This window comes from Lepus europaeus, chromosome X, assembly GCF_033115175.1.
Source record: "Lepus europaeus isolate LE1 chromosome X, mLepTim1.pri, whole genome shotgun sequence".
NCBI classification, from domain to species: domain Eukaryota; kingdom Metazoa; phylum Chordata; class Mammalia; order Lagomorpha; family Leporidae; genus Lepus; species Lepus europaeus.
In genome coordinates, this window is record NC_084850.1 from 2,515,359 (window position 1) to 2,526,239 (window position 10,881).

The window sequence follows — 10,881 nt, forward strand, 5'->3', positions numbered from 1 at the left end:
TCTGCTGAGAAAACTGGATTTCCACTTAAAGTACTATAATGCAAGACCCCTACCTTACACCTCACAGAAAAATCCACACAAAGTGAATTAACAACCTAAATCTGATACCATAAAATTATTAGAGAACATTGGGAAAACCCTGAAAGACATTGGCATTAGCAAAGACTTCTTGGAAAGACCCCAGAGGCACAGGCAATCAAAGCCAAAATTGACAAAGGGGATTCCATCAAATTGAGAAGGTTCTACACTTCAAAAGAAACATTCAGCAAAGTGAAGAGACCACTGACAGAACAGGAGAAATTATCTGCAAACTATGCAGCTAATAAAGAACTAATAATCAGAATACATAAAGAACTCAAGAAACTCAACAACAACAAAACAAACAACCCAGTTAAGAAATGAGAAAAGGACTTAACAGGCATTTCTTAAAAGAGGAAACCCAAATGGCCAACAGACACATGAAAAAATTCTCAGAATCACTAACTGTCAGGGAAATGCAAATCAAAACTACAATGAGGTTTCATCTACCCTCATCAAAATGGCTCTTACAGAAATCAACAAACAACAAATGCTGGAGAGCATGTGGGGGAAAAGGTACCCTAATAGACTGTTGTATCAATGTAAACTGATACAGGCATTGTGAAACATAGTATGGATATACCTCAGAAATCTGAATATAGACCTACCATATGACCCAGCCATCCCACTCCTGGGAATTCACACAAAGGAAATGAAATCAGCATAGGAAAGAGTTATCTGTATCCCCATGTTTATTGCAGCTCAATTTTCAATAGTCAGGATATGCAATCAATACAAAAGTCAGTCGACTGAAGACTGGATAAAGAAATTATGGGTTATGTACACCATGGGATACTACACAGTGGTAAAAAAAAAAAGAAATCTTGTTTGCAACAAAATGTATGAAACTGGAAAACATCATAGTGAAATAAGCCAGTCTCAAAAGGACAAATACCATATGTCCTCCCTGATCGTGACAACTAATAGAGCACCCAAAAGTTAACCAATAGAAGTGAAATTGACACTTTGAGATGCGATGACTTTGTACAGCCCTTGTGTTGACTGTTGAGGAACAATTTTTTTCATAATATTTTTGGAACTCTTTACTTAGTAAAGAGTTAATCTTATGTGTATAAAGTTAATTGAAAATAGATCTTAATAAAAAAAGAATGAGAATAGGAGAGGGGGGAGGAAGAAGAGTGGTAGAGTTCCTAAAGTTGTATTTATGAGATGTATTAAATTTGTATTCCTTAAATAAAGGGCTTCTGTGGGGAAAAAAGAAAGTAGATGGAGCACTGTGGGACTCTTCAGTTCTTTGGACATAATCCCCTCTATCCTCCCTTGCAATCGTCACGTTAAAAGCAGGCAGGACGTGGCCTCTACCCTCTATAGTCCCATCTAATCATCCCGCAAGGTTATTCCCAGGCCTGATAGATGATGTGGCACACCCCCCGACCCGTCTTTCCCCCTTTCCCCATTCCCCGTTCTGGAGTCCTAGCCCCCACCCCCACCCCCACCCCGTTCTCCCCGTGCCCTTCCCTCGCTACCTGACAAAGCGGGGCTCCCCTCCCCTCACACCCAGGCCCTTTCCCCTCTGAGGCCCCCACGGCAGGGGCGTCGCAGGCTGCCTCCACGCGCAGGGCTTCCCAGGGCCGACGCAGGGAAAGGGCGGACTCGGGGGGGGGGGGGGGTGTCCTTGGACTAGGGTGACGTGGGGCCGCCTCAGTGCGGAGCCGCTCAGGGCCTTCCAGCTCCGCCTCTCAGGGCCTTCCAGCTCTGCACACCCGAGTCTTCCCCACGTCACGCTGAGGCTGCGCCTCCCAGAGTCCCCGGATGTGGAAGATGGGAGCCGGGATCCGCTCCCCACGCAGGCCCCAGGAGGCGTGGCGCCGAGAGCAGGGTCAGGGCTGGGTCTTTGGGGCCCTCTGTGGGGGCTGGGGGCTACCTGGATCCTCATCCACCCTCTCACCTTGACTCCTCGCACAGCCTGTGGCCATTTCTCTCAGAAAGTATGAAGTACGCATTTCGGACGTCCCTCTCAGACTGCCGAAGCTGAAGTCAGGGTACGTCACATCCGGCCATTATATCCAGGGTTTCCCACAGCTGACTGCAGGGGCGGAAGGAAATTCTCTGGAATCCACTGTGCCCCCTCCCATCCTGGGTCCTCGCCTTGTTGGCTGGCACAGCCGGGACATTCGTATCTTGCATACCTGTGTCCCCTTCCCACCCACCAAGGCTCTGAGTCTCAGATCCCCTGACAGTGGTAGCGGCGAAAGTGAAGAGGACAGAGGCAGAAAACCTTGTACATTTTTGGACTTCTCCGTCCTTCCACGGGGTCCTCAACTTCTTCCCTGGCAGAGGCTGGACCCCCCAGCCTCTGCCAACCTGCATCTTCTGGATTCGGACCAAGACTCCTGGACTCCGCTGATCTGGGCACGAGGTGGAGGGAAGGGGGGTGGTGACGTTCCCAGGCCTCCATAGCCTCTTCCATGGCTAAGAGCAGGGGCTGGGCTGAATCTCGTGTGGTGCTGTCTGTTCTGAGAATCAGTAGAAAGGACTCCTATTTCATTCCTGATATTCGTAATTTGTATAGTTTTTCCGGGTTAGCAAGGCAAGAAGTGGATCAATTTTATTTATATTTTCAAAAAATTGTATAGTTCATTGGTTTTTGAAAATAGTTTGTTGCAAATTTATTGATTTCTCCTCAAATTTTTACTATTTTCTTTTATTTGTCTTATTCCTGAAATTATATCTTCTTTCTCTAGATTTCTATGGCTCAACATTGGTTTCTTTATTTTAGATCTCATTTTAAAATAGATACTTTTATGGGGTCAGTGCCGGCATAGTAGGCTAAGCCTCTGCCTGTGGTGCCGGCATCTCATATGCAGGCCAGTCAGTGTCCCGGCTGCTCCACTTCTGATCCAGCTCTCTGCTATGGCCTGGGAAAGCAGTGGAGGATGGCCCAGTGCTTAGTAATGTCTATCCTGAGCTTGCCCCACCACTGTGTTTTGGAAGCACATAAACTGTCTGACTTAACAGGTCTGCAGCTGGAGAAGAATTTTGCCTTAGGACAGATTATACTTCACATCTCACTCAACCTGATTTAGACAGTATTTAGATGAAGCTTTAGATTTTAGACTTTAGAGTTGATGTTGGAATGAGTTAAGATCTTTAGGGTTTGGGGGGTGGAAGGAATGTATTTTGCAAGCAAGAATGACATGAACTTAGGGATTCAGAAGTAGAATATTATGAACTAATGGTGTATACCCTCCCCCAAATTAATGTTGAAGCTCCAACTCCCATTTTAACTATATTTGGAGGTGGGGCCTCCAAGGAAGTAATTAAGGCTAAATTAGGCCATCATTTTGGAACCTAGGATTAATGTCCTCATAAAACAGACACAAGGGATGGTCATTTGGCCTAGTGGTTAAGATGCCTATATCACATATAGGAGTACCTGGCTTTGATACCTGGATACAGATTCTGACTCCTGCTTCATAATAATGCAGACCCTATGAAGCAGTGGTGATGTCTCAAAAAATTAGATTACTGCCACCCATGTAGCAGTGCTGGATTGAGTTCCCTGCTCCTGGCTTTGATTCCACCAAGCCCTGGCATAGGGAATTCAGAAACTGATGATAATTCTCTCTCTCTCTCTCTCTCTCTCCCCCTACTCCCTCCCCCATTACATAAATAAAAGGTTAAAAAAGGAGCCACAAGAAAGCTATCTTTGTCTCCCAGAGAGAAAAATATTTATATACACTGATACATATATACCTGTGTACCAACAGATGTACAAATATAAATGTACAGTGATGTAATGTGGATAAAGCTTACTTTTGCATATGGATGTCTAATTGTTACAGATTCAATTGTTGAAGGAAATATTCTTTGTCTCCTATAATTTTCACTTGCATCTTTGCCAACAATTCTCTATAAATGCATACATATGGAGATCCATTCCTGAATGTTATTCAGTTAAATTTATGTAGCTCTGTAAGTATGGCAATGTGACACTATCTTGATTGCTGTTAGTGTGTAAACCTTGTAACTCTTCCAATTTTGTTCTATTTTAGAAAGTTTTCTTTGACTATTCTGAGTCCTTTGTATTTATATATGAGTGTTAGAATCAGTCTCCAAATATCTACAAAAATATTCTGGAATTTGAATTTGAATTGGATTGACTCTATCAACGAATTTGGAGAGAATTGGCATTTTAATAATATTTAGTCTTCTGACTCATGGACAAGACTATAGCTCCATTTATTTATAGCTTCATTAACTTATTCCTGCAATACTTCACCATTTTCAATAGGCATATTTTCTACATCTTCTGTCAGATTTATCCATTTTAATTCATACTTTATAATGCTATTCCAAATTGCACAGTTTTATTTCAATTACCAGTTGCTCATTGCTAGTATATAAATATAATAATGTTGTATCTAGCACCATTGTTAAACTCAACTGTAAGCATTTTGTAGATTGACAGAATTTTCTGCAAATACTGTCTTTTTTATAAAGGCTGTTTTACCTCCTCCTTTCCAATCTGGATGCTCGTTTTTGTTGCAGTAGACAAAACATTCAATGTTGAACATCATTCTACCCATCCCTGTTAATTCAACAGTCTCAAAGTGTGGTTTCCTGCATGTAAACAGCCTGCAGAGTTTGTGTTACAAAAATATCTTCCTCTTCACCCCCTATCCTGTTAACTACCTTAGGTACTACATCTAGTATGATAAGCATCACAATCTTCCACTAAGATTTTAAACAACATTAAGAGGCCAACTGGAACAGGTCTATTAATTGAAATCTTAAAGCATGAAAGACAGTGACTACATCCTTGAAAACAAAACGAAAACAGACCTCTATGTACTCTGGGGAAGTGAAAGAGGAATAGAACTTCCCCAGGACGGCCTGCAAAGACTAGAAGAATATCTTGCTCAGCAGCAATTGGGCAAAAAGGCTCAACAAGAAACAGGTGGAAAAGAAGCCTGCCTCAGAGACAGGGCCCTGGCCTCAGGCAAGGGGCAAAAGGGCAGCAATTCCGTCTCTGTGGGGGCATTTCTAGACGAGGATGAGGAGATGAGCCTGGAAGAAATCAAAAACCGGCAAAACACAGCTCGAAACAGCAGCCCGCTCACCATCAGTGCTTGGGGAGACGCCGTGCGTGGCGCCCTTCCCTCGGAGCCCAAGGCGGTCTTGATCGAAGCCTCAGCCCTGAGTGCTGTCCCCAGCAGCAGAAATGGATTCTTCAGTCCCAGCCCGAGCCCGGGTGGCAGGAGACCAGAGGCCGCCAGCAGAGAGGACGCACTTCTCTCGCCTGTCTCTGACTTGACTGTTGACTTTGACAAGCTGAGTTTGCAAAATCTAGAAAGTAGCTTTTCCAGGACCCCAAAACGATGTATGAAAACCGAAGAAAAGAAGATCCTGACCTCGAGAATGGGTGCAGTAGAAGATGGCTTGCTAGCGTCTCCACCTGCTGCAGACAGACTTGGAAAGAACCAGACAGAGACGGAGAGGGAAATGTCCCTGGAGCCCAGCAGCCCCCGGCATGAGGCCCAGGGCAGGCACACGCCCACGTCCCCCCCTGCCACCAGGCTCTTCCTCTTTGGAGAGGAGCCATCAAAGCTGGACCGGGATGTTTTGGCAGCTCTGGAACGTGCAGATGTCGACCCTCAGCGCTACCCCGCTGTCCACAGATGGAAGAGCGCTGTCCTGGGCTACTCGCCCTCCGATAGGCAGAGCTGGCCAAGCCCTGCGCTGAAAGGAAAGCTCAAGGCTCAGCTGCCAGATCTTGGTTATGGCCCCGGCTACAGCCCTGGGAGAAGCCGTCCTGCTGGGGGCAGCCCCGTGAGGCCTGGCCACGCCGCCCACTCCCCCAGCCTGGGGCGCTACAGCCCTGTACACGGGAGCCACCTCCGCAGGGTGGCGCGGGTGGCCCAGCTCACCACCACCCCTTAGGGTTGGGCAGCTCTCATTTCCTTCATTTCTAAAGAAGAAGGGTAATATGTTTTATTGGTAAAATTTCACACACACAAAAATATTCCAAGTAATTTATTAATCCTCACTTTGAGGGTAGAATTTCAGAAAACATGAATGTTCTATGTAAAATTTAAATTTTGGATATTTTGGAAGAAGTTAATGAAACATTTTCTGGAAAATGTCAACGTATTAAAGATAAAGACTTTCTAGGTAGCAGTGCCTCAGTTTGAAATGTAGCAGAGAAAAGGGTGTGGAGGCTGCTCCTGGGAGACAGTTGTGTGCAACCAGAAACCCTGAGCGACTGTTCTGGAGGAGGAGGACGCTGGCGGAACTGCTGGCTCGGACAGCCCTGTGACACCCGCCCTCACTCAGCTCGCTGTTCAAACAAAGGTGAATTGGTCCTTGGCTTCCTGGGGTCTCTTGATGATGGGACAACCCCTCAGCCAGGTGGCCCTCATCATTTATATGTAAGGGATATTTACAAGTGAGGTCATTAAAACACTGGAATTACTGATAAGAAGACGGAAGTAGCTTTTTTTTGTTGGAAAAAGGTTTCCAGCCAGTGGGTGTTGTGCAAGATAGTCCCATAGACTCACCAGCAATAATTAAAAGGACTTTATTTTCCACTAGCTCTTGAGCTTTCAGGCTGTTGAATTTCCGGTGTGGTTATTCATTTTGAAATCGTTCCCTGGTTTTGAGATTTACCCTGAGGCCTCGAGCGTGAACTAGCGTACGGCCAGTTTTCTGCCGTGTCTCCCAGCTCTGTTTCAGCTGGGCTGTCCTGTATAAAAGAGCAGTGCAGTTCAGGTTTGCCTTCCAGGTGAGGGTTGGTAGAGGCGGCCTTACCCTTGGCGCGCTCTCAGGAAGCCAACACAGCATCACCAGAGGCTGTCAGGGCTGACTTCCGCCTGGGGGTTACAAGCGCAGATCATATGCAAGTGTTATTTTGTGTTTACTCCAAAATGAAAAACGGTAACAATGCTTTTGCGAACTTGAGTGCCTTTTTAAGTCATTTTCAATTTTTCTGAACTTGCTTTTTGAGAATATGAAATGGTCGTAAGTAGGCATAACTAGAACTTTTTTATTGGTGTAACCTGTGAATTGAAAGTTGGGTTAAAATGCTTATTTCTTTCACATAAGCAGTGGGCTAAGAATACTGGAACCGACACTTAGATTTTCAAATAAAAACTTTGTTACACAGGATGTTTTCATTTGTGTAGCAGATGAGATCTTACAGAATAGAAACACTGCATTTTAAAGAAAGCATTCTTGTTCTTAAATCAGAATGTGGATATTCAGTTTTGTCAAAAAATCTTAGGATATTGTCTTGTATACTATTGTACATATCGAAAGAAATTAAAGTAGTGTTTTATCCTAAAAAAAAAAAAATTTGAGTCAGTAACTAAAAGTGAGTGGTCTTTAAAGTGCATGAATACGTTTTTAGAAGGGAAGTAAATAAGAGAGTCAGTTGTTAAATCAACAACGGGAGTCACTGTGCACCTGCTCCCCATGTAGGACCTCTGTCCTTAATGTGTTGTACTATGCGAAATAATGGTAAACTACTACCCAAACAGTACTCTATACTTTGTGTGTCTGTGTGGGTTCAGTCTGTTGAAATCTTTACTTAGTATATACTAAGTTGATCTTCTGTATATAAAGATAGTTGAAAATTAATTGTGATGAAGAATGGGATGGGAGAAGGAGTGGGAGATGGGATGGTTGCGGGTGGGAGGGGGTGATTATGAGGGGGGGAGCCGCTATAATCCAAAAGTTGTACTTTGGAAATTTATATTTATTGAATAAATGTTTTTTTAAAAAAGAAGGAAACTGAGTTGATTCCCAATTCCACATCGACTTAACATTGCCTGATTAGTCTGAAAGTGTTTCACACAAGGCATGCCAGAACTGGCGTGTAGTAGAAGGTGAGCGAGGACAGAATGAACCACTGAATGGGGTGACAACCATGAAGATGGAGGAAACACCCTCTCCCTTGCCACGTGTTCCACCACCAAAATCGAGCATGGAGTCGTGAGGAGGGGGCATGTCAGCATGGGAAAGCTCCTGAGCAGTGCCAACCACATTGCCCCCTTCCGCACCCAGAATTTCTCGGCTCCCTCAGCTTCATCTCACCCTCTCCCCCCCCACACACGGGCACGTGCAGGTGCTGCATTGTGATGGCTAAGCCCCTCCCGGTCAGGTTTGGATGAGCTGGACAATGACTGGATGACCCAACAAAGGCCAAGGGTGTGGCCCAGCGCCACGCAGGCCAGAGTATAAATAGGGGGGCACTGGAGGCCTGGAGTAGACCACTGGGCGGAGCTGCGATGGAGAAGATGAGCCGGCAGCGCGCTGCTAGTGCCAATGGGAGCAGAAAGAGGAAGGCCTCCTCCACCCAGGCCCGGCGGAAACGCCCAGGTGAGCCGACCCACAGGAGCTCCCCCTCTTCTTCCGCTTGGCTCCTCCCTCCCAGGGCTCCTACCGTGTCCCGGCCTCACTCCAGCCTGCACTCATCCCAGACCCTTCCCGGAAGTCCCTGTTCCCATGCCTCCTCCACCCTGTGTTCCCAAACCAAAGCCCTTCTCTGACCTCCCTGCTGTCCTTCCAGAACGCAGAGGCCGAGCACGTGTGCGTGTTCGAGGGAGAAAGATGGCCAGCCCCAGGCGCAGCCCCAGGCGCAGCCCTCCGAAGAAACCCAGGAGAGCCAAAGGGCTCAAACCCATCATGGTTTATTACTGTCTGAACAAGAAAGTCCATCAGAACGTGCCCGCCCGGTGCCAAAGTAGCCAGGGTGGCCCCAGCACCTCCCGTGTGGCCCAGCCTGCCTTAAGCTCAGCACCCAGGCAGGGGGCTCTGGGGTCATCCGAGAAGATACCAGTGGTCCCGGCACAAGGGAATGGCCAGTAAACAGATGTTGGGTTTTGCCCGGACATCGTGAACTCATTGTGATGGTTAAAATAAATGAGCCTCTGGTGAAATGTGTGTGCGTGTGTGTGTACGTGCGCGTACCGGAGGGTGGGAGGGAGGCAGGGAGAGGGGTGTGTGGGAAGGCAGAGAGGTGTGTCGTGCAGGGCTGAAGGCCGGACGCACAGGTGCACAGCCAGCCAGGCACGGGTGGGGGGAAGGCCTGGTTTGCACTGAGCCCCGAACGCAACTTTCCTCCTCAGCACTATCTCCCTAGTAGTGCTGAAAAATGTTTGATGCTTTTCACGTGTTTGCAGGTGGTGGGGACAAGGTAGCGCCATCAGAGTGTAGCTGGCCAGAACTGAGTGGTGGTAAGGTTTGTGGGATGACAGTGCCATCCCTCTGTGAACTCAGAGAAAAACATCACCTCTAGACCACTTACCTCACAATGGTGAGTGTTACATCCTGCCCTGTGCTGTAAACAACTCAAAAGACCAAAACACTCACCCATACAAGTTGAGGACAACACCAAGGACTAACGCAATGCTATTGGGAGGCTACAGACCCAAAACTGATTAGGTCTTCCTCCCTCCCTCCCTCCCTCCCTCCTTCCTTCTCTCCCCCCTCCCTCCCTCCCTTCTTCCTTCCTTTCTTCCTTCCTTCCTTCCTTCCTTCCTTCCTTCCTTCCTTTTATTTATTTATTTATTTACTTGAGTGACAGAGAGACAGAGAGCGAGGTCTTCCATCCACTAGCTCACTACCCAAATGATCGCAATGGCTGGGGCTGTGCCAGGCCAAAACTAGGAGCCAGGAGCTTCTTCCAGGTCTGTCACATGGTGCAGGGGCCCAAACACTTGGACCATCTTCCACTGCTTTCCCAGGCGCATTAGCAGGGAGCTGGATTGGAAGTGGAGCATCCAGGACTCTAACTGACACCCATATGGGATGCCAGTGCCACAGGCAGAGACTTAACCTACTAAGCCACAGTGGAGGCCCCTAGGCCACTTTCTTGATAAAATTTGGGATTGGTCCTGCGCTGTGGCATAGCAGGTTAAGCCACAGCCTGTGGTACCAGCATCCGTATAGATATCAGTTCATGTCCCAGCTGCTCCGCTTCTGATCCAGCTCCCTACTAATGCCCTGGGGAAAGCAGCAGAAGATGGCCCAAGTGTTTGGGCCTTTGCCATCCACACGAGAGACCCAGATGAAGCTCTTGCCTCCTGGCTTCAGCCTGGCCCAGCCATGGCCACTGTGGCCATCTGGGGAGTGAACCAGCAGATGGAAGATCTCTTTGTCTCTCCCTTTCTCTGTACCTCTGTCTTTCAAATAATAAATAAATAAATATATCTCAAAAAAGGAAATTGGTTATGGGCAGATTGCATAGGACGGCCCGGGCAGTGGGAGTGGTTTGCCCCTGGTGCATCGGGAAGAAATGTGTCATGTGAAACAACAAAAAGGAAGGGTCTGGCAACTGAGCTGGCCCATAAGAAGCCCTGCATTTAAAAAATGCGTTTGTTTATTTGAGAGGTGGAGTTACAGAGAGGAAGCGACAGAGAGAAAGCTCTCCCATCCACTGGTTCAAGCCCCCCAAAGTGGCTGCAACAGCTGAAACTGAGCTGAGCCTATCCTAAGCCAGGAGCCAAGAGCTTCTTCCAGGTCTCCCAGGGGGGTGCAGGGGCCATCCACCACTGCTTTCCAAGGCACATTAGTAGGGAGCTGGATTGAAAGAGGAGTAGCCGGGACAGGAACTGGCATCCATATGGGATGCCAGTGCCAGAGGTGGAACCTTAACCTACTGCACCACAGGGCCGGTCCCAGCCCCATGTCTTGTATTGAAGTGTGAGGGTTCAATACCCAGCTCCCTGCTAATGCACCACTTCTTAAAAAATTTTAGCAGCAGGCAGAACTGTAAATTTCTTGTTAGAGATGCCACCTGCCTTTACCTGGCCAGCTCTCCTCCCAGGCCAGCCAAGTAAT

At 47.2% G+C, this 10,881-nt stretch overlaps 1 protein-coding gene across 1 annotated transcript; it reads left to right on the top strand.

Moving 5' to 3' along the window:
- Positions 1–4,839: 4,839 nt before the first annotated feature.
- On the top strand, positions 4,840–6,379 carry LOC133753691 (ankyrin repeat and LEM domain-containing protein 2-like). The gene has a single exon (XM_062184379.1). It carries the CDS (start codon positions 4,840–4,842, stop codon positions 5,980–5,982), a length of 1,143 nt encoding a protein of 380 aa, XP_062040363.1. The 3' UTR covers positions 5,983–6,379.
- The last annotated feature ends 4,502 nt before the right edge of the window (positions 6,380–10,881 follow it).